Source organism: Neocloeon triangulifer, unplaced genomic scaffold (genome assembly GCF_031216515.1).
Source record: "Neocloeon triangulifer isolate White Clay Creek 2 clone unplaced genomic scaffold, ASM3121651v1 ptg000012l, whole genome shotgun sequence".
Taxonomy (NCBI): domain Eukaryota; kingdom Metazoa; phylum Arthropoda; class Insecta; order Ephemeroptera; family Baetidae; genus Neocloeon; species Neocloeon triangulifer.
In genome coordinates this window covers 17,862,882-17,887,984 of record NW_026775554.1, presented here as the reverse complement: position 1 = coordinate 17,887,984, position 25,103 = coordinate 17,862,882, and the positions used below count along the sequence as shown (strand labels likewise).

Below are 25,103 nucleotides of genomic sequence, written 5' to 3'. Positions count from 1 at the left end.
GGTTTATTGGTCAGACATGAGCTCCAGAACGTCGTCATGACAAAATAATTGCAAAGCTGCTGCATACTTTATTTATAAATTTTTAATCACATCCCTCTCGGCAATGAACCTGAGACGAAAACACAAACACCTCAGTATAAGTTCAAGTCGAGATGCAATCTCATAAATGCATCCCAAGCGCGAAACAATCATTCCGCTCGTTTTCCCATGCACGTCTCTCGTTCTCACTTGGCAAGTTTCCTTCCAACTGATAAAAACGAGCTTAAATATTGGCGGAGCATTTAATCGCTCCGTAAAAATCAGACAATTCAATTCCCAGGCCGCTTTATTGTTTTCCGAGCACATAGGAATGGTTTTTCAATTCGTATATTTTTATATTTTTATTTTCATTTATATAAGAGATGGCGAGGCGTGATAATTTCTTTTTATTTTTTCGTGCTGCCAGAGAGATTTTGATCAATCAATTTACACACGGTCCGTTTTATCAACACCACGCGTCGGCCAGTGGAAATAAATTAGCATTGTGTTTTCGTTTGGTCTCTTTATTTGGTAAAACGGTGCCTGCCGGCGGCTGACCGTTTGAATAATAATTAATTGCAGTCCGCTCTTGTTTTCCTTCACCGGCGGCTCTCTACTTTGTTCAAACTGCCACTCATGAATTTCAGCGTGAGCTCAAATCTGACAAAGGCGAGAATTTAATTATATATGAATTTTAAAAGAAATGCTTTAATTCTTTTTACAAAAAAAAGTGGAATGTAAAAATGTTAAATTTTGATTTTAACCGTAGCGATAATAAAAAGTGACTGGTGCTCTCTCACTGAAAAATAAATAACGTTTTAAAAACACTCCCGTGCAGCCAGAAGTAAATACCGTTTGGCCAATGATTTATCGCGACCGAATTCAAAATCAACTTTCTAAAATCAATGCGCTCACATTATGGAGTTAATCTTAAATCTGATCTCAGGATCTCTCGCCTGCCCGGCTCCCAGCGCAGTCACCATCAAATTACGAGCACCGTGTTTGTTATGCAACTAAAACGCTAGCGTAAATGCAAATTGGAATTGGAAAATAGAAAACCCTTATAGCTTCATTTTAAATATGGCCTTCCAGATCAAGTATTTTAATTAGTAAAAATATTTATTTTTCACGTTTGAACCAACATTTAATTTTTGAATTATTTTTTATAACTAATTTCAAAGCAAATAAATTCATAAAGAGAACAATTTTTTATACTGATCCTTTATAAAATAGATTCTGAATACATCTGCTTCTAATTGTGAAATTTCAATTTCAACCTTTTCTTTGCCGGTTAAAAAAAGAAAACTGAATTCTTATTTGTGTTTTTAAGGTTAGTACGAATTGTTATAATAAGTTTTGCCTTTCTGTAACAAAAAAATCTGCTTTTGTAATTACTAAAAATTCGCCTTTTTGCACAATATTGAATCGTAAATTAGTTTCAAATAATGATTTGCAAATTTAAATTCCAAGTTTTCCTCTCTTGCTTAATACGACCAACTGTAAATACACGTTTTTGACATTAGTTTGGAACCAAAAAAACTTTCGGTGAGCGTCTCTGCTCTCGTCATAACACTGTAACTCTCTGTTGAGGTTCTTAAGCTCGGCTCGGCCACGAAAGCCGGTCTTGTTTTATCAGAGTTGCGTAATGGGTCTGGAGGATTTCGTCCGCTGACGAATGTACAAAAAGATTGACTCGTCGATAATGCGTACGGCAGGCGGACGAAGAAGAAGTCACCGCTCTCGCAATCTCCCAATCCAGTGGAAGGCTCGATCTCCTCGTTGCTGGTTATTGCCCCTGCTACTTTTTTCGGGGATTTTATCGCGAAAATTGAGAGAGCATTCAGGAGCGAGAGACGGACGCCAACAGTGGTAAATTATCTCAAGCGATTTCACTCCGTGGACGTTTCGAATATTATTCACTTCTTGCTGTAAATGCCTGAGAGAAATACACAATTACGCGCAAAAATCGCAGCTGCGCTCAAACAGGAATTCTTTGGTTTTGGCACCACTTTATGGCATTCTTTAAAAAGTGTTAGTTGGACGGATTCCAAAGCACTTCTGCGAATTCAGAGTTCAAGAATTTGAATATTTAATTCAATTCTACGTTAAAAAAGAGAAGATATTGTTGATTATTTTTAAAATTGTTTTACTGATCTAGAGTAACTATTTTAGAGGCAAAATTCACAATAGAGATGAAATTAAAATTAATTCAGCAGTAAGTATTACATTATCTAAAATATCATAATATACTATAAATGGCTAGATCCTTTTTTTAAAGCCTGCAAAATTATATCTATATGAAATGTATAAAGTAATAGCTTCATTTTACAATCAGTAAAAGCACAGTTTGGAGTGATAGGAAAACTAAAATTATTCCCCTTCAAGTCATCAAAATAAAGATTGTAGCTAAAATTAATTTAATTCTGTTTTTAATATTCTGTACAAACAAGTTGATACATAATTATAATGAACTGTAATTAAATAAATTCTTAAACAAAGTTTTAAATAAATTCATGTGAAAATCTTACACCACCAATGAAAGAAATTCATTTTCGTTTGATTGCTGCTGCAAAAGTCGCACTTGAAAATTAGCATGCAGCACCACAACTTTCCCTTTCGCGAATTTTCCGCACCGGTGCCTGGTAAAACTTTTCTCGCACTCCGTCGCCACGCAACATATTTCAGACCATTCAGTTGTGCTAACAAAATAAATTAGCGAACCAATTACTCAAGCAGGGCCGCCCACGCCTTCTCGCCGGAGCAAAAATTCCACCTCAGGGCCGCATATTTTATACACTTTTTTATTATCCACACGGCGCGACGTGACGCGGGTTAATAAATCTCGCGATTTGGTTATAGCATCTCTTTATTAACCAAGTGGAAAGTCGCTCAGGCAAAAAAAAAAAATGCGCGTCGCATGTCAGCGCTTTTCAAACTTTCGTTGCGGAATTTATGCACGTCTTTGTGTCGCCGCCGCCCGCTCTCGTATAAATCCAGTCTCAGCATCTGCTCCGCTCACGGCGATTAAATAAATATTAATCCGCGCTCTTTGCCACTCGGCGTGGCACTTTTCGCCGAGAGACCTTGACATCCTTAAATTCTCTCCGACGGCGAGAGATTGCTGCTTATAAAAAAAAAATAGTGTTTGTTGCACACTCACTCAGGTGAGATCGCCACCAAATAAGGAAAATTGTCCTTTTACGCAGCAAAGGATTAGTGCATTTTTCTCGAAAGATTCTGATTGTGCAATTTCGTTGAACAATCGAAAAGCCTTTTATATCAATTTTATTTTTATCTGCAAGATGCAACTATTCGTTCCAATTTTTACTGCATTTGTTATTATTAAACACTAACAAAATACTTTTTCCTTTTTCCAGTTACTAACTTGCACGACTTGGCGCTTGTTGCATAGAGTTAAAAAATAAATATAAATTCATCAAATAAATAACACTTGATGAATTGCATAGTTGAGATACAATTATGTAAGTTTACGTCTCTTAATTTTTTGATTTAAATGGATCCAAATGCAGAATAAATAAATGATTATAACAGGCATAATAGCAAACCGACTTATTGCATTAAATTATATATAAGTAGATTTTCAATTACACCAACATATCATTATCAACAGGAGCAGTTCAGATTCAGACAGGCTAATGTAATATTTTAAAATATCCCTCTCGATTATAAGAACTGCACCAGTAACTATTTTTTACAATGTGTAAAATCAGACAAAAGCAGCCAAATAAATCCATTTTCTGGAAAATATGATGAGTTATGACACCATTGTATCAAAAAATAAACATTAAGAAATACAAAATATTGTGAAGTATTTTTTTTAAAAGTAAATAAATAAAAATAAATTAAAATATTAAAAAATAATCAAAATACATTAATTTAAATGTAAATGAATAAAAATAAATTAAAGTATTAAAAAATAATCAAAGTACATTAATTATGTTAATTTTATTTTAGTAATTTGTAATTTATTAACTTACATATTTATTTTATTTTTAGATTTGATCAGTGTGATTCGAATGCTATAAAATGAAAGAAAATCAATGAAAAGTAACTCCTATGCGTCTGTCATGACATTTCACTTTAACAGATTTCCACGTTTTTTACAAGCCAACCTCATTAGCACGAAAATTCCGGGTCAGATATGAAAAAAGTCGTGGGTCTCTTCATGATAAAATCTCTCAGCTGACAAAAGGGCAATAATTAAATCTGGTAAGGAGCTGCGGATCATTTTTCAGCGCGCGCTTGTTATTTATTCTACGGATGGTCACGTCTTGCCAAGCCAAGAAATAGAGAAAGAAAGAAAGGTGTTGAGAGTGTAAACAAAACGCGGCGTACATGCACGCTTTATGGGCTTGTTCTTGATGAAGTCTTTATAGCGCGCGCACATTGCAGGAATCGAGGGCGTTCAACCCTTTGTGTCAACAAACTCTCTTCACCTTCTTCCGCGAGCGCCGATTAATTTACAATCTGACAACGATTTATCTCTGGGCACACTTTATCAGACAAAATTGGAGCAGATATTTTTGGATGAAAATATAGAGGGGACACTTTTAGATACCGTGACGTCACATAAATTACGTTTAAAGTTCCATTGTATAAAAAATAAACACAAACTCTTACAATTAGGAATTTGGTGAAAATTGAAGATCGATGTTAAAATAAATTTTATGGTACAAATAACAATGCTAAATTTTAAAAAGAATGTTAATTTCTCTAATATCTTCTGATAATTTATTAAATACACGTATAATTATATATATAATATTATTTTTTTATTCGTCTGTACTAAAATATTTTAATTGAAATAAAGTAATTAATTGAAAATCAGGTAAATGTATACAAAAAAATATTAATTAAATATCAACTATTCAATTTTTAATATAGAAGTCCACCAAGAACAAACCAAATAATTGAGTCATTAAAATTTCATAATGTGTCAAAGGATTAGTATAAAATTAATTTTTTAGACAATTTTCAGGAAACAAAATACAAAAAGTAGATTAAAACTAACTAAAGTTCATTAAATTAAAAAATAACTATTTTTTTTTAAACATTGAGGTACAATTTTATAATTCTAATTTATGATAAATAGTAATTTTTTTAAATAATTTAATTTCGCAACCGTGTAAATCAATTTGTAAGCGGACACAAGTTAAGCAAGCGTGCGAATCGAGTGCCAAAACAAATAATGGCTGTCTAATCGAATTCGCAATCAGATTAGCACCACCCAAGCACGATCACTCGAAACCTGACAGAATTCGATCCGCGCCCATTAACCGCCCTGATATTGAATTAAAACACCTGATGGTTAGTGGGTCGCGGCGCCGCGTGTTTTAATTCGGACTCATCATATTTGCATGATCTTTCTTAACACTCCTGTGCATGATTTACATATGTCTGCCGACACCTGGTCATTAACCGCCCCCGCGGCCTTCACAGATCAGGTCCACCTCCACCGCCCGTGGCTACCGGTTCTTGGCAGTTGTTTCAATTGGCCAACCAAATGTTAAGTATGAATGTGCTTCTAAATTCGTTTTAAATGGGCGTAATTGGCGTGACTGCAACCCAAAAATTAGCATAACAGAGAGAGGTCGGTGAAATTTGTTTTGACACCTGGCAATTATTTAATTTGATTTGTATAATATTAACTACTGATTATACTGATTTCCAATTTGATATATTTTGCAATATTCCTACGACGGTTTCGCAAATTTAAATAATTGTGAAATTAATTTAAATATTTAAAAGCCAAGTTTGACACGGAGTAAAGTATTTTACAAGTATTTGATACGTTTATTTTGAGGAGGAGTAAAAATAAAGTGCTACCAAAGTAAAGGTGCAAAGCGTGCTTTTAAAGTAGACAGGTATAATTTATTTATGACCTCTACGTGAATTAATAATTCTTCTTTATGGCCGCATTGTGCTGCAAATTCAAATTGCTCCGGCAGTATAAATAAATACCTTCATTGCATGATAATTTACAGCATGCAAATTTTCTCATTCTGCTTATTATTTTTATCGCGAGTAAAAAAATATAAGCCAGAGTTGAAAATACGTGGATGAAAAATTTCAAATAACATTACTTGCCCCAAGTAATGCGAGAAAAAAAGGCGACAGAGCAAGAAAGAGATTCCAAAATGTGCCTCTGTGCAAAACGGATTATTTCATTTTTTTTTTTTTAAATTTATATACCTACGAGTGAGAACCTCATTACCATAAAATGCAAACATCTCTCTTTTAATTAATTGCACAGTGTGAAACATAAATTTACTACTCTCTCTTTCTCTCTGTTTTGAGGGCCGCAAAGTGAATAAGAATATGGATTTTTTTTTTATATTAATTATATTGAACAACTCAAATTATTGCTACAAATTTTAGCAGAACAAATTGCTGATACGGGTGTTTTTCTTTGGAATTTAATCTCAATTTTATTTCGATTTTACAAATATAGCTCAATAAAAGTCCCAAAACTCGGGTTTATGCCAGAGTTTGAAAGTTCAAAATTAAGTTTTTTGATTTGGAAAAGAAATTTAAAAATGACTGCTTTCTTGAATGAACTGCTAATAAAAAGCTTACATTGTCGCACTATACGGAGGCGTAAAATAATACACAAATTAAAAGCATAAGATAGTTAATTACGTTGTTTGCTTCCCACACGCTGCTGGAGCTTAAATTAAAATAATCTTCAAGTCTCGTCACAAGGAAGGATGAGTCTCTGAATTACTCATTCTCGTCGTCTCTCTGTCGTTGGGAATGTAATTCCGACTAATAACACGTATAGCAATTAGACTAATGAGAAGTATAGTGAGTTTGGCGCAGGGATGAATTATTTATAATTTTTGGTGCCTCCCACGAGCAGTGTGTGTATGTAAATAGAGGAAAACAATGCAGGTGGAATTCTCATGCTCATGTCATATCAATCAGATTAGACGAAAATAATTGGCCCCCGTCTGTTCCTCAAATAATTTTCTCCGCCGCCGCCGTTGTTGTTCCTCGCGAGTCGGGGATGATTACACTTTGTTTTTGTGTAATTATCTTTTCGTATTCCACTTTAATTGGTGTTTGATTTTAAATTCACACAAGGAAGAGAGTTGAGAGGCGATTGACCTTTCGGAAAGAGAGGAGAGAACAGACGTCACGCTGGGCTGGGAGAATGCAGGATTTTTTTAAGGGGCACATCAGATTTTATCTCTTAATGAATTTCCGTGAAATGTCATGAAAAACCGGTGAACATCTAAAGAAAAATAAAATTTAAGAAAGTAACTGAAAGTTACATTCAACAGAAATTTTAATTTTATATATTTCTTTTTACTCTTAAAAATTTGAAGGGATTCGCAAGAAATCAAAATATATCCCTATTAGAATCTTAAAAAAACTTGTCCGAAGCATGTTGCATATTTTATAACTGCTGGTTGATAAAAAAAAAACGCGACAAGACACGAGTTGTAAAAACATTCCTCTCGAGCCGCGAGTGAATAAATATAAATTTATCTTCGCTCGGCACTAATCCCCATATTAAACATGTTTTACGGTTGAAATGAAAGTTCAAATCGGGCTTAAATCATGCTCAGCAGCCATAAGCGCACAGCACGTACAGAGCGACTCTCTCACGTGCATTATATATTATTGGGCACATGAGGTGTGTCCACGACTTTTAATATTCAGACGCACACCAATCTGTCATCAGAGGTAATTAATTTCCCGGCACAAAAACAAGCGACGTGTATTATGAATGGAAGCACACACTTTCTTTTTAAAAAGGACAAGTTGTTGCAAAATATTGGCGCAAAAATTATAATATGCAGTCGTGAAATTAAACTTTCCTCCAAGTCATCATTTATTATGATGTCTCATTTGGATCTTTTGTTCAAGGCTGTCACATAAATTGTGTTAAATGATAACAGCTTGGTTAGACAGTTATGGCTAAAACTTTTAACAATAAATTTTAAGTTGATCTTATTTTGAAATAATTTGAGAAAACATATTTGGCTTCTCACATTGTGCATGATTGAACAAATTAAATCAACATTGTTGTTCATTTGTCTCAAAATTTATAATTAATAACAAATAAAGGAATCCACTATCTGCTAAAAAAAACCTCCACATTTTGGGTCTAGGATAATTGTTTCCTTGGTATCTTATGAAAGTACCTCAAGAACAACACAATATATAAAATAAAACTATTTTATAATACATTGAATATGAAAATTTTAAACTCCTAGCAGTTTTCTCACAATAGTCCGGTTGATAAAAAAAAAAATATATATATATATATATATTTTTTATTAAAAATTAATTTAAAAATGTCCAAAAGTAGATAGATAGAGTAAATAAATATTAATATAATAAATATAATAAATTACTTGTCACATTTACATTTACAACAAAAATTTTTGTACTTTACAATTGACATAATAAAATAATTCATCTCAGATCTGCTTCGAAAGAACTTTTGTCCATTATAATTTTTCTTGGCCAGCGCAATATAAAGCCACCGTAAAATCAACCGCAAAAGAGTTGAGCAAACGCGCGATCGTAAAACTGCACACAGCACTTGGAATTAAAGGCTTTCTTACCAGTCCTCAAACTTTTGCACAACCGCAGAGCAGTTTAAAGCGCTAGGCATACACTCGGTCGGCTCTTTTTCTTTAAATACAAACTTCAAAGCGGCCAAACTTCCAATGATAAAATCATCATCTCTCTGCCAATTAAACCGCGAAAGATTTTTATTTGAAACGAACCGTCTCGCTGCCAGCGCTAAATGGAATTATCAACGGCGCAAATCAAAGCCCGCCCAATTAAAAAGTGTCGGATTTCACGCCCTTCCCTCGCCCCTAACTACAAACAAGCAGCAGATGCCGTTTTTTCACATTGATTAGTATTTCATTAAGTTTCTCTTCTCCAATAAATGAAAACTCTAAAAATGTAAAAAAAAAAAAAAAAAAAAAATACAGCAATTGAAAGGAATGAACGGATTTTTTTAAACGAAGCAACACTCATTTAATATTTTTTTTTAAACACGATCGTTTTTTTTCGTGATTTTGAAGAGTTGAAAAAATATTGGATAGAGGAGACGCGTGCACGCGTAATAAAGTGTTGAGGTGTGCGTTTGAAAGCGTTCAATTACCTCTGCCGTTGGACCGTGAAATCAAAGTGTGAACGATGACACCTATATTGTATATGCAAAAATCAAAAGTCACACTTTTTCACGCGCGCCACACCTTTTCCCAGCAGCGGCGGCGCCAACTGATGGGTGAACCTCATTAGGGCGTAAAGAAAATTCAAATACCCGGCAGCGCGAGTGAAAAAATGAATAATATCCCTGGTCGGAAAGAGCATGCCTCGTTTGATGTTGAAAATTCGTTCAGGTGTGTAATTCGATTAGAAAAATTTCATACATGGCAAAATGCTAAAAGCCTGAGTTTTCAAGCGCGCGTGGATTAATTATTTAAAAGAGTTGCCAGCGCGGGTTTTGCTCTCTGTGCAAAGTTTTTTTTTGCACTCTCTCGGTGAAAAATAAATAACTAGGCAGCAGAGAAAACGAGTCAACTGCGGAATGATTAATCTGATCACTTTTTCTGCCGTGTGGCAAGTTGACTCTTAAATAATTTTTTTAATTGATACAAATCGTCAAAAAGAAGTTACAAACTGGAAATAATTTTTTGCGCATAAGTTTATTGACCTGGAACTTTCCTAATTAAAAAGTCAGATTTCTATACTTCAAGAAAGAATTTGCGTCACAAATAAACCGAAGAGAACGGTTTTCATTTTCACCAGTAGAAGAGAATTCAACTTTTTGAAAGGGTGATGGACATGACGGAAAACACCCAGCGGCAGTTGTTTCAGAAATCCCTCTTAAACATACACATTAGGTTCTAATAAAAAACTAACTGTAATCACACTGCTCTTAATTATGCTTGCATTTAATTTCACAAATCTCCCATTCAGAGAGGGAGATGGCAATGGCGCTTATATACCTGCTTTTGTGACCTGAATATTTTGGCTTGCAGCTTGAACAAGGTGCGGGACTGGTTCTTATATAAATCCATCATGCCATTGAAGGGGCTATTTTGACGTTCATTAATAAAAATATTTATGTCATTATCAGTTAGTAAATATCAAGCCAAAGCAAAGCTGCTTTTAAACTGCGCAGCTGATTCAGTTTTTTACTTTGGCCAGGGAAAAATCTTTCAAATAATGTATAAATTGGTGCTAAATATGAAAATGTAGATATTTAGCATTGCATTGAAATACATCTAACTACTAGCATATAATTTTTTTGTATTCGTTTGCATCATTTTTATTTATATATTATTGTGTAAACTATTCAATTCACTGGAAAAATAACCAAAACAGAGGAAATAATCATCAATGAGTCGGAGTTACATATTTATCAACATTAATACTAAAATGACAACAGCGCATTAAACTATTTATAACAATTTTTATTAAAACTGTTTTTTTCTTCTTATAATAATATCTTTCAACTTTAAACACTCAAAAAAAGAAAGCAAGTGAATTTATAGAGTAAAAAAATCACATATACAAAATTATTTAATAAATTTAGAAAACAAAAATTAAAAATTTTAAATTAAAAAACATTTTTATTTTAAATTTCTGTAAGTCTACAATAAATATATTTGATAGTTCATATAATTCATATAATTCTGTGTTTTAAGTGTTTTAAAATTTATCTAGTGATGCCACACAATCCACTTTAAAGCAGTATTACGTGTTAAAAGATCGCATTTGGTTGACGCAACACACAAAAGTGCTGGCAGCAAATTAAAGGTTAAGTGTCGGAGCAACCAAATCTGAATTGCAAATGCGCGCGATTCCAATTAAAACGGCGCGGCGCTAATTACAAATCACTACTTTAATTTGGCTTTCACTGACGGATGCTTAATTAATTAGCCCAACTAGAGAGGCGGATTGGGTGTCTGCACCTGGCCATTCACGCCGCCAGAGTGTAAGAGTAGCTTTCCCAAACTGCCAAAACGACCGACCGACCCGCGAAACTCATGAATATTAATTGCACCTGTATGCTGAGCCAAACGACGAGTGAGAGACAAACGTTTGATTTATTCGCCTTGCTCGCGAGTGCCGATCCCGCGGCCGCGATTTCGCATATCGATGGATGCTTGCTCACGGCGACACTAATTTGCAGCTGCACGGTGTGGCACTAATTTGGAAATTATTGGCCAATTTCAAATTATAATACACGTCCGAGTGGAAAGTGTATGCAAGTTTCATGTAATAATATTGCTTTGATTTATTCTTCTCAAAACTTGCAAACATTAAAAGCTAGAAAACTAAACACAATAATTATTGCCAGAGTCGTTTGCTAATAAACTTATTGTGCTTTTAATCCTGAAATTTTATTTTCGCGTTGTTGTTGTGAAAAATAGTATAATAAAAATTGATACTATTTAATATTTAATTAAATAATTGATATTGTATAATTGACAAGGTTGACTGGGTTGAGATTCTTGAGTTTTTTTTCTAAATCAGTGTAAAAATAAATCTAGATATAAATTTACTTTCATTAATAGAGGGCTATTATTTTAGAACTATCAAAATTTTACAAAATTATTCAGAAAAAAACTAGTAAAAATTATACAAGTATGGATCCAAATGTTGAAAACTTCTCATATTTTGCTAGAAAATTAAATTTTTATCATTAATAAAATTTAAAAATTTATTTCACAAAAAAATGACAAAATTCAACTCTACAATTAGAACTTTTCAATACTTTTTAAAGTATCATAAAAAATTTATCAAATGCTTGTTGAAAGAAGAGGAAAATAGTGGAAAGCAGTGTGTTTTCAAAGATATTTTGCAAACAGTACAATTTTCCCATGGCGTTGTTTGTTTGTTCGTTGGATGTATCTCCGTCGCAATTCATCATGCAAAACTTCGTGCAGTCAGAAGAGGGCATAAATAAAGCAAATGCACTTTCCTCTATGGCTTTATCTGAGCGTCAAATCGTGTAAAACATGCGCCACGTATACAATCGCACACGCACGCATAAATGCAACACACATTCTGCAGACAGAGAAAAAGCGGCGAGTACATAAAACATATTTTATTGCGCGAGAGAGCCAGCTGGGCACAAAAATATTTACGCTCGGCCGAGTGGATTTTCCTTCTCTCATTGTGTACACATGTTTATTGTCATCGAGATGAGATAGAGAAAGAGGTGTCAGGTGCAAAGGAATAAATCTCGCGATTCGATCCGTGCGAGTGGCGCTTTTGTGCAGTGCCGGGCCCCAATCACACCGAGCATTGTTCGAATTTTGATTCGGCGCGTCACTTGTCATTTCGAATATATATTTTTCATCTCTCTCTCGGATGGACTCTGGCAGATGACACGTCTTCTTTTTTGTCGCTCAGCTCGCTGGATAAATAACTCACATTTGCACATACGGACAATTATTTATCTCGGATTGATGCGTGTGTTTGTGCTCACAGGCCAATATATTATTTAGTTGGCTGCAGGCCAATCAGGAAATTTATCGCCACCAATTTATGCAACTCTGTTGACTGACACTGAGAAGATTGATTTCGTCATTGTGCTGCCCGTCCTGCTGGGTTGCGCGATGGAATGCCAAATGGCTCTCTATGGTCAAGACCTTAAAATTTTATGTTTCCGCTTTATTTTGCACTTCGTCTTCTTTTGGCAGGAGGAGAATACAAATTCGTAAAACTTGCAAAGTGATTCGTAAAAATTGTTATCAAAATCTTTCTTATATATGATACGTCTAGATTTTGATAAAAAAAAAAGTGTATGTGCAATTCGCTATGATATTTATTTGAATTTTTTTTTTAATTGTGATACACCAATAAACTTTTAACCGAAATCAACAAAATATGGTAAAAGATTCCAACATTGAACTGAGATTACAAGGGCTTCGTGAAGAAGGGCATTTTATGTTTGTTCTTTTTTTATCTCATGAATTACCAAAAATCAAATGATATACAGTGAATTTAAAACCATAAGTAATATTTGGGTGCAATAAAAATCAATGATACTTTTAATTTTTTAATACAATAATTAAAACAGTAGAGACTTTCGTTTAATCGCATAGTATTTTTAATAATAATTCAACGGAATGTTTAATTTCAACATTATCAATATATTAGATTTTGACACTCCTCAGGGTTGTTTTTAAACCAAGAGTCTTACTGCTCTCTTAAATCCCTCCTACAATATAAATTTTCAAAATAAAAAGGTTTCATTTCCTCCTTAGAAATATTATCAACGTTTAATAATGTGTCATTTTATACCTTTTTTGGGAACAATACGTGTTGGAAATGTTCATGTTGCCCATTCGATTCCCACGGATACATTTTTTACTAATAAATATCTGCGTACAAAGATCTTCTTTAGCGAAATTCCCGGAATGTGGCTCTCTGGTGGAATCGAGACCGTCATGCAGTGAGAAAAGATAGATGAAAAGGGCATTATTATTAAGAAAAAAGAGCTATGTGCTTCTCTTTCGTTGTGTCTCTCGCCACACAGAGGAAAGATAGACATCTCATCGCTTGGTGTCTGCGTATGGTTGCTTTTTATATTGCCTTTTACGGACAAACAGCAATAAAACCTGCAGACAAGCGTGGATAAACCACCGAAGAGACACCAAATAAGGGAGGAAACAACGTCGTCATCGCCCAATATCAGAGTCAGCGGCTCTGTCAGCAAATATTATCAAACAATAAAGTGCGCGAGTGATGTCTCTCGCAAGAACAAACCGATATTTTTATATGTTCGAGCTCGGCGCTTTATCTTTTTACTCTCGCGATCCAATAAATGTGACTTTTTCCAGTCAAATATTATACCGCAAGTTATTCCTTTCCTTGGGCTCTTTAGCTCCATAGAAATAAAAACTTGAGATTTTTGTTCTTAATGTTGCTCGTCTTTTGCCAAAGAGCATCTATAACTAATAGCAGAAGCTCCCCTACATTCTGCTTCCACTCAACGTTCGCGATGAGCAAAAAACATAAAAAGGAGCCTGTTTTAAATCGGCAGAGCTGAAAGAGATTTATCGCGCGAATTCCCTGCCCTGATGAAAAGATATTCGGCTCCTGCATTAATTGAGTCTGCTATGAGAGATTTCCAAACCACATTGCTCTGCTTTTTTGCTTGCCATAAAATTGAGCCACCACTTAATTGCAAAGATTGTAATAAATTGAAACGCCGATTATTTATTGATTTCATTCACAGCATGCCAAGTCAATCCATTCACAACATTTTCCAATATAAATTTATTTAATGGCAAAAATTATAATTACTATGTAAATTTTTGTATTTTTGTTTGTACTTTTTTAGCATTTAAAAGAACATCAGTATAATTCTTGCAAATATGTAGTTATGAAAATTGTTTTAATACAGAGAGGGATAGGAAGTGAATGCTAAGGAGAGGAGAGATGAGAAATATTGTCCGCGTGCTGCCACCTCGTCCCTGCGACCAAAAGCGGCAGCAAGTTTAGAGCGGAACAGAGGGCAGCATGCACGAGAGGGTTGATTTCATGGGGTTGAAAAATAAATTGTGGACCCACGCAACTTCGGGTTTTGGTTTAAGGGTTAATTTCTTTTAGTCAACTTAAAAATCTACCTTAAACATCAGTCAAACAAAGTAAATATTTAATTTTAATGATGATAAGATAATTAACTAATAAGTAACAAGCATGTATTGTAGAAAAAAGCTATTTTTAAATGTTTAGTGCAGTGACTTAACAAAATGCCAAAGTTGTGAGTTTTAATCAAGAAATAAACTTTAAATTATGAAAAAATAAATTAATCTCAAAAATACTTGATTCTTGATTTTAAAATTTTTGAAAGGAGCTATAAAAAATTATGATTAATATTCTAAAAATTAATACAAAATTGCAGTTTGGAACTTCATGTGGGCACTCTGACTTTGAATTTTATTAAGCTATTTTAACTATCCAAAGAATTAAAATGAAGTAAGTTAATATTAAATTGTGCCTCTGATATTTTTTATCAAAACCTTTTAAAAGATCATACTAAATTGACTAAACGTATTGAAAGTGCGGGTTTACGCACTTTTAAGAGTTAACAGCCACTCTTGTATAGCAATTTAGGCCAACCGGCTTACAATTAACGTACTGTGTGCGACGGGCCAGCAAAATCAAAGCGGTTAATCTCATTAACGGGGACTATCACATCGCAGTAGAAAGTGAATCAGACAAAAAAATAACAAACCTGATAAGCCCAGCGACCAGAGACACAATACGCCATTAACAAAATTATGTCACTCGAACCCGCTCTCCGTGTGATCGCTGCGAAGAGATAATAGAACAAAATGTAAATTAAAAAGCGGCCGAGGGCCAGCTATAAATTATACCGCTCAATCACCAAGTGCATTTTTCACATGAGAGAATGGATTATAAAAATATTTTCAAATCGATCTGAAACTTCAAGAAATGAAGGTCTGCAGGTCAAATGTGTCCTGGGCCGATTTTCGGCTCCGACGGGGTCCCTGGAGTCCCGGAAAGGACACTTTTGGGACCAGGTGGTGACCGATTTGTCTGGGCTAATGCAGGCGCTGTTACTTCATCTGCTCGGCGGCGGCACCGGGTAATGTGTGTTTTTTATTACGAGACGCCCGAGGCGGCCAATGCGGGTCAGAGAAGAAAGTGTTGAGCATTATCACTGCCGATCGTAATTTTTATTCCTTATACGGCGCAAATGAAAATGATTTGCAGCTCTCTACTCCGTCGTCTATCTCGCGCCAGGCCACTCTTTTTCTCGCCACACACTTTATAGGCGTGCGAAATGACGCTCGTGATATTATACGTTTCGCCGCCGGAACATCAACAGAATGAATGGCAAGAGCGACGGTTCTCCTTTGTCCCTTAATTTTTATTCCATTAGCTATTAGCTTCATGCTTGATAATGGCTAATGGAATTTGATATCAACTCATTTGTAACACATTCCACCTTCTCATATTTTTATATTCATGAATTTACACCACAAATTGAAGAACAGCAATTAAAAGTTAGATTTTATCTAGCATGAATATGAATAATATTGGATTGAAAAAAATAAATAACAAAAAGATTTGATAACATTTGAACTAAAAACATGGTAAATGAAGATTAATGTATTGTTTAAATAACTTAAATAAGCGAATTAAAACCTATTCTTTAATAAAAAAAATTTAATAATAATAAATAAATCAATTAACAAAAAAGCAAGAATTGTAGGATTGTTTTATATCAAATAAGTAAACTGCTTTCAAGTGTACAAAGAAATATAATTTTCTTCTTTTTTTTTCAACTTTCCAAGCTTGCGAATTAAAATATCAATATATATATATATGTCCTTCTTCTTCAAATTAGGAAGATAATAATTTTTTCCGTTTTAAATTCTTGATAATGGAAACTACCTTAAACGGAGGACGTTCCATTATTGACGCCTATAGATTATATTTTCTCCCTCAATAATTGCAAGCGGCCATTTAGCAGCAAAGAATGCATACACATTATAGCTTTTCTATAATGCGAGAGATACAAAAGCAGAGCACAACAAAGAAAGGCGCTTTTGCAAAGCATTTCTCGCCTGTGACTCACATGTTTGCCGTTTTGCGCTCGCCAAATTGGCCAACTGCTCGTAAAATAGCCGCGCGAATATAATGGCGCCATTTATTTCAGGCTCTGCGGCATGCAAATTAGGGCCTTGGCAAAAATGCACAGAATTCAGCTAGGAAAAAGCAGAGCACTGGGTAATTGGGCAACGTGAACATAAACGATTTGAATCACAGCAGCGAGTGTTGATAAGGATCGTGGTGCTAATTAAAGAGTTTAGACAGAGAGATTATCGTCGGGAATGCAGAATGGTTTCGTAGAAAGGTGATTCGAGGGAGAGCAGAATACTAAACACAGCAAAGTAAACGTTAATTCGAAAGAATTTGTTGAATTATTTGCGATTTTCAGTATTTTAAAGAGAAGATAAATTAGAAGGAGATATATCAGTAATTGAATTGTTGATTAATTTGACTTGTTTGAAAGGAAATAAACTGAATTGAATTAAATTCCAAAAAGTATTTTGTTACATTTTAAAGAATTATTTTTCAACATTTAAAGAATCGATTAAAAAAAGAAACGTCAATTTCGCTTAAATATTTAAGGATTTAAGCTTTTAAATTGATTTAAAAGGCTAATTGTGACATACTGTTTTATTTTCACCCCGCATTAATTCATATTTTTCAAATTTAAGAAGGTAAATAAATATTTTATAACAATAAGAAACGTAAAAAAAAAAACATTCAAGGCACCTAAAAAACCACTCAGACATTTTCAAAGGCAAAAAATATTCCCAAAAGAATTGCTTTTGAAATAACTTTTTAATGAATTGAAGAATATTTTTAATAATAAATCAACTTGGAGAAAGAAAAAACTATATAAATAAATAGAGCGTTCCGTTAAAATAAAGCGAGTCTACGGTGTTTGAAGGAACACGTGTAGTGCTATATCTGGCGCTAAATGGCTCACCTCTGAATTATGCAACGAGGAGAGCGAAACCGCGAACGAGAAAAGTATGCCCGGCTCTTGCTCCACGGCGGCGGCTGCTCGTTTCTGTGCCATAATAATTCATAATTCATTCGCACACGCGCTAGCCAACAAACACGAATCCCAACACATCTTCTCATACTGACGAACATGTGTATAACAATTGTACACCTGCCTGATTTTCGGTTGCATAACGTAATAATCCCCCAAACGCAATACGGAAAACGGGCAGTTAAATTTTAAAGCACTCGCGAGCAATTCGATTTCAATAAATATTTAACGACACCTGAAAAACAAATTAAATTAAGCGTCAACAGCAACTTTGGCACGCATGAATATCGAATTTATTCGCGGCACCATTAAATTAATGTCGCTGGTAATAAAATTGCAATCAAAATTTGCATTTAAAGTTGTAAACAAAAATTCTCTCGGTGGCAGATGATATATTTTTTACGGCCACTGAGTTGTTTTGCCGTAATGACCAGACGAGAGGAGCCACTTAAAAAGACACCACGGAACATAATTTCAAGAGAGTGAGGCTGCTGCTGTTTTTAATATGTAAATCAGCGACCGGCCATATTTCAGCTTGTTAAACTCGCTGCCCATTGAATTATGTTAATTATGAGAATTGACTCTTGGGAAATAATTTCTCGGTGGAACTTTATTTTAATAACGTGCTTGTGCTCAAGCAAGAGATTTTGGAATATTTTATCCATAATAAATGATCTGGATGTTGCGGCCAGCGCGTTCTGTGCTGCTCCTTCGGGAGAGGCGCCGCGTGCTGTAAATCTTGCGCATAGTCCCTGATTAGGCCCGTACAAATAATCACTGGCTGACACATATTGTTTAAACTCGCTCCGAAAATGGGGGCGCGCTCTGCATTGAGAGCGGAATTCATAACTTCCAAGTTGAATTGCAGCAAAAAATTATGGAAATAGAATTTTTCTTGACGCTTTTATATAACCAGCGTTGATTGTGAATAATTTTAAATATAAATTCAAATAATATCAAAGAAGTTGATACAAGTTTACAATTGAACATCCTTCAAACCCAAATTCTATTGCAGAAAATTATTTAGAAGTTGTGAATGTACAAGATCATTAAATACTTTTTTTCACCACTCTAAAGCGCCCCTAAAACCAGTGTAATAACACTCTAAATAAAATTACTATTCTTATGAATTTTTTTAACTCAACTGCACTTAATTTTGTTTAAAATAAAAAATTATAAAAAAAAACTGTTTATAAATGTAAAATGTTTGAGATAAATAAAATATTTATATTTTATTTTCAATTTTAATTTTGTGTTAAAAATCTATTTAAAAAAAAAATAATATTCTTAATATCTCCGCTGATTTTGTAATTTTTGCTTATTCTCTAAAATACCGTTGGAAAAAATATTTCTAATTAAATAGATTGCTATTTTAGGCTTTAATTACATTGTTTACATCTTTATAGTGCAACTTATTGCTTACATTTGATTCCAGAACAGAGCATAAGCTTTATATTTTACTAATTTTCCGCTCCCTAAGATAATAAGTGGTCTCAAAGTCACAGGCATGCAGAGAGCGTGTTATTATCACGGGGCTACCCTTTTTCACTCTACTTATAAACAACCAGAGGGTTGATGAGTTTCCTCTCGCGGCAGCTCGTCATCTCAGCTCCAAAAACTTCTTTTGTCTTTCGAAATATACACATCGCAGCCAAGCAGCCGGATCACAAAACAAAACACACGCCCCTGCGCCGGAGAGAAAGAGAGAGATGCTGATATAAATTAGACAAAAGAAGGGACCCCGAAATTACACTCTTTTAATAATCGCAACGGGCTTAAAAAGCAACGCCCATATCAAGCATATTTGCAGCTATTATTATATTCCAGTTAAAAAGACATTTATAACCGGAGAGAGAACAAATTGAAAATGGCCATTAGCGGGGTATGTGAACACATAAAAATCTTTGCCAACTTGCGAGTGAACGGCCTTGGCCCCTTTCGAATCGCAGCACCAAATTTCATGCGACGAATGTCTCTCTCGTTAATGCTGATAAAACGCGTGTCCGCTCATCTGTCTCTCTTTAGACGAAAAATTATCACGTGTGCGCGAGTTGGAAACACACACGGGCGTAAAATTTTTACGACCTCTCGTCGGCACTGCTCGAAAAGTTCCCGTGTCCCGTGGCGGAAATTTGACTGGCGCTCATCAAAGAATTTTTGTTTTAGGGCTGTTTTTATAGATGGGGAGATGCTGAAAATTTCATTTCTGGTTGTGCTTAAAATTTTATCTGCACTGACAGCAGTGCTTCATGCCTCCGGTGCAAAAATTTTGCTCTTAACCTTTTCAGTTTTTAGCTTTGCTTGTTAGTAATGTCTGAAGCCAGTGGAATCTTATTATTAAATCAAATAAAGGTGTTTTTAGAAATTTGCACATAGCAGGTTTTAAGCTTCTCTTTACACTATTGAAGAAATTCAATTTAACCAAGACAATCTTAAATTAATTATCTACAAAACTAGATGTAATTTTTTTTTAAAAAAATCTCTTGTCAATTTGAGATGGTAATTTGGCCTCGTGAATAGTTTTGTGTGGTCAAAATAAAAAATTATTAACTTAAAGTCCACACTGAAGCCTAAAAGATTTTATTGCTGTTTTTTTATATTGTCATTGTTGTGTTAAGTTTCAAGAAGTCAATCTCTATTTACTATAGAAATTGATTTAAAAGGTAAAATCTATAAACTAAGTATATATTCCCTTTTTATTTTCGAGAGAAGTTTAGGAGATTTTTTTGAAGAGAATTTGGAATATTATAAAATATGAAGAACTCATACGGATATCAATTAACAAAGTTAACCGCCCAGAAACTCTAGCAGAAAAAAATTTAACAGAAGCTCGTCACAAACCCCTATCATTATAAATACCTTTACAAAACAAGTATTCAGGAGGCATTCGACTTCTTTGATAATCAACTAGTCTGCCAACAAACAATCGGACACACTGTAAAAGCTAAAAGTGTCAGTCAAAAGTTGAAAACGACGCGCCACCAAAGTGGAAAGAGTGCCGAATGGACCTCCCGCGCATTTTGCTCTGGCACAGGTTCAACAAGTTACACAGACAATTTAAATAATTAGCCGCGACTAAGTAGGGTGTGGCTGGCCGAATATAAAAAAAACAACTATCGCGCGTCTATATCTATTTACATAAAAAAATCTCCACGCGCTGGTCAAACTCCATTACGCTTGGAATGTATATTTTTTGTTTTATATATTCGATTTATAAATCACGAAGCGTGAGAGGAATAACAGAAACTCGTCATATAATTTATTCCGAGAGTCCGAAAATCGAACAAGCGCGGGTCCAATTCGATTTTATACACAAACACGCCAGACGCACATGGGAAAACTAACTACTACTATACACACACATGCACCATCATCATCTCTCTCGTCCATGCTATTTTTAACAAGCAAAGTCCAGCAGGAATAAATTAGAACAGACGGACTCGTTGTGAAAGCTGCCGTTGGTGCCTCGGCCCCTGTAATTCTCTGGCGCTTTTTCCATCTCGTTTTTGATGAGCCAGACGATGATTTCATAAGCCGGTTGCTTTGATGAACAGGTCGAGAGCCATTCAAAGGTTATATTATTCGTCCGGACAGCAGTTCATCTGTCGGCTAATTTCACGGGGAAAATTTATCACTTAATAACAAATCGGTTAAAATATTTTTTAATACGCATTATTCTGACTGCATGTGCACTATGTCAGTTTTTTTAATGTTATTTCTTAATTACAACAATATTTATGTGCTTATTTATTTTCTTCATTGTGTATTATGCATTTATACATTAATTACTGTTTAATGACTATTGCTAAATGCATCTACATATATAATTAAGTTACAAAAAATTCACTTCATCTTATTGACCATTAATATCAATCTTAAAATTTTACTACAACTTTGATTAATATTAATACTGCATTGCATCCTTAATTAAAGATCTACATTCAAAAAAGCAAAGGGATCATGAGTGTAAAGTAAAATCATCAAATAGAGTAATTAAAAAAATAAATTAAATATATAATATATCAAAAAGCCATCTATTAGTAAGATTATGTATATAGAAAATATAAGGATTCTTTAAAATTTAATTAATGTAATATAGAATAAAAAACTGAACACTAAACTAGTAAAATGGTTACATCTCTTTACACACTGATAAATAGTAAGCGTTCAGATGGTAAAGTTTACAATTTTAAGGCCGATTAGAAAGATATTCACCAAACGCACCAACAATAATTTAACAGCACGGATCATTTAAAAAATAATATAATCTGAAATAAGTCGCATTATAATTAATTTCAAATTTTTCTCATTAAAAAAACAACCATGAAAAAGCCATTTTCATCGATTCAAAAAATACCTATTTTTTTAAATAAATTCTCCCCACCCCTAATTAGCAATATAAATATCAAGAAACCATGCAAAACGTTTAATAAGCGCAATTTCTAAAAGTATATAAGAACTTTTGCTCATTCTATATTTCTGTTACAAAAGCAGCTTTCAGGATAAAATATACTACAAATTAATTACTGGATACTTGAAATTTTGAAGCAAGCCAAGTATAGAGAAAGCATCTATAAGGACCAGCATACATTTAAATGCCCACCCGCGCCGTGTTGGCGCATATTTGAGTGAGCAAGAACAAGCTGCGGCGATTTTAATTCGAAGTAATTGGAGTCAATTAATACTTATGGCAATATTCAATTTACAAACAAACGCGCATGTAGCGGAGTAGCAGTTGGATTCGATTTCAACTGCCGCGCTGGGGGACGCTAATATAATGGAATGTTTTGTCCGCGCTTGACGTCGAGTGCTCGCGTTTAATTTGCCGGTTGACAGTTATGAAAGCTAATTATTTTACACAGCATTTCATTTAAGCAAAAAATTAATTAGCCAGTTTTGGATTTGCAGAAAAAGTCGTTTTTGGGATATTTATTTTGAAAGACGAGATTTTTTTCCCTTCTTCTGTACGCCATAAAAAATTTAATATTGTTTCATTTTTCATTTTTTCTCAAAATGTAATTGAAATATCCTTTTGATTTTTGCCTCAAAACATCCCGTCTTCGGATATCCGCCCCAAAAAAGAGCCAAATTTAAAGAAAACACCCTGAAACGCATCAACCAAACAAACACTCGATAAAAATGTCGAGTTTTATCCTCTTTTTTATCTTGTTCCCTTTCATGTATTTATATCCAGAATAAAAGCGAGCGTGGGTCTTGTGAGCAGAAAGTATAAATGTACGAGAGCCAAAGAGCAAGGAAGGGCACGTGTTTCAGTCTTTCCGATCTTGCTCTCGAGCAAATAAACACACAAGCGAGACGCACATGCACGGCACCGCATATTTTCTTCCTCCGCAGCCTCCACAAAAAAGCTCGGTTTCAAATCCGGCAGACGCGAGTATACGAATTTCGATTTCTGTTATTATTAGTCATACGTAAATCTAGGACTGGTGGAAGCGGGTGGAAGGATTATTATTTCCTATTGTGGAAAATACGTATATTTGATTTCGTGGTAAAAAATTTCAGGTTTTCCTTGGATTGTAATTTGTGTCTTGAGAGGTGAGCTGCGTGAAAAGAGAGGGAGCACAAAAAGGTCCCTTGAATAATGCTCGGTCGGACCAAGAATATTTTACAAAAGTATTACGCGCTGTTCTCCACATTTCTGTTATGAATGTTCAAGTTTAGCGTAATCCCCGAACCATTGTGCGACGGCCGACGGATTTACGGATTTGGAGGATTCCTGAGGTGCCACAGAAAAGTGTCAACCCGCATTTCATTGCACGCATCGTGATTCAGCATTTTTTTATTACATGCTCATGTTTCAAAATTATTACAATTTTTAATAATATTTTCAAATTAATTATGAAATTTAAAATCCACAAATGATACAATTACTTTCAATTTCATCAAAGAATGTTAGCATGAAAATTTAATCGAAAGTAATTTGAATTTCCATGCAAATTAATCCTGACTGATGGAAGTGGTGCTCGACGCCGAAATTTGCCAAAACCAGATTTTCCAGGTCATAAAACCAGCCAGCACTTCTTGCTCGTGAAGAGGCATATATAATTTTTTCGCCAAAAAAAAATGTCGCTACACTCGGCTGAAATTGTAAGCTCTGGCGCGTCACAGAAAATCCCAAGAGTGAATATAAAACGCAGGGAAATGAGAGGGATGCTGCTGGCCTACATAAAAACTTCATTGAAAGGCACTCTTGATGAGCACGCGGGGGTAACTACCCTCGAGCAAATGTTACACGCAGGAGACTGCTGTGCCTCTCAAGTGGGCACCGGTTTCAATTCCGACTTATTTTTTTCCGAAAGAAGAAGCACGTCGGCGCCCTCTTAATTAAAATCCAGAAAAGTCGGCGAAAAAGACGAGTGCATTTTTTTCTTACCTGTTAGGGTGCTGCTTGAAGGAGCCCGGGGGCGGCATCGGCGACGGGATACGCGGGGGCGGCACAGGGATGGGCGTGTGGCGCCGACGCTGCGGTCCAGCTCGAGACCCGGGTCCGAGCAGAGCCGCCTTGCGTCCGGGGGGTGCCTGAGGAAGCGCCCTCTGCCCGGGGGTGGCCACCACCAAGTCCATCTCGTTGACCTGGCCGTTGCCTCGATGTCTGAAACAATAAAGAATTATTATTAAAAATTATTTTTATAAAAATTAAATAGTTAATTACTTTCAAATTTTATTCAGGGCTTGGAAAAATACCTTTTTAAGTTTGCTGCAGGAGAAAAATAAAATTCTAATCAATTCAATGATGCTATTATACAATATTAATAAACAAAGCCGAAATTAAAATGACTTTTTTTATAAAATAAATTTAACATGGATTTAGAAACTGAGCGAGAAAACCACTGCTCGCAATTCACACTAAATTTCTTTTGAAAAATTAAAACAGGGGAAAATTTTCTTCGCCGATTCTAATTTACCATTAGTTACTCATGTGTATTTTAATTGCCAAAAATGTAATCATTGCTAGATTGAATTTAAAAAAAAAAATCGAAAACCCATGTGATATTTTTTTTTTTAATTTGCTTCAAATGATATCCTGAATTGGTTTTCAAAATTTGACATTTTCGGAGGATTTAAAGTCATGATTTAAAAAATATCCATTGTGGATTATATAATATCAGAAGCACACACAAAATGTGAAGTGATGTGAAGTCTAACAAAATTCACCCTCTCTTTTGGTGCTTGCGGAGAGTGAAATGGTTAGTTACGTCCAGAACCAGCAACCCTCATATATCTGTCATGTTGTTTTGTCATTCTCGATTTCACATAGACAGCACTGCACAAAAAGTTTCATGTGACGCACTGTCATATTACTGCTGTCCAAAGGGGGATTTTTTTTTATCCCTCGAAGAGCATTTCAAGAGCCACCATTATACGAAATTTGTTCGAATTTTTTAATCATATCGAAATGAGAAATTGTCAATCAGCCCTCATGTATTTTGATGGTCTCTTAGAAATATCACGAGTT

General features: G+C 34.7%; 1 protein-coding gene across 1 annotated transcript in view; it reads right to left on the bottom strand.

Moving 5' to 3' along the window:
• The window catches only part of LOC132197074 (kinesin-like protein CG14535), a 215,579-nt gene that overhangs the window by 171,125 nt on the left and 19,351 nt on the right, over nt 1-25,103 (bottom strand). The window contains exon 2 of the mRNA XM_059620122.1: nt 24,021-24,239. Within this exon, the coding sequence (XP_059476105.1) occupies nt 24,021-24,211 (191 nt within the window). The 5' untranslated portion in view covers nt 24,212-24,239. The remainder of the gene's footprint in view (nt 1-24,020; nt 24,240-25,103) is intronic.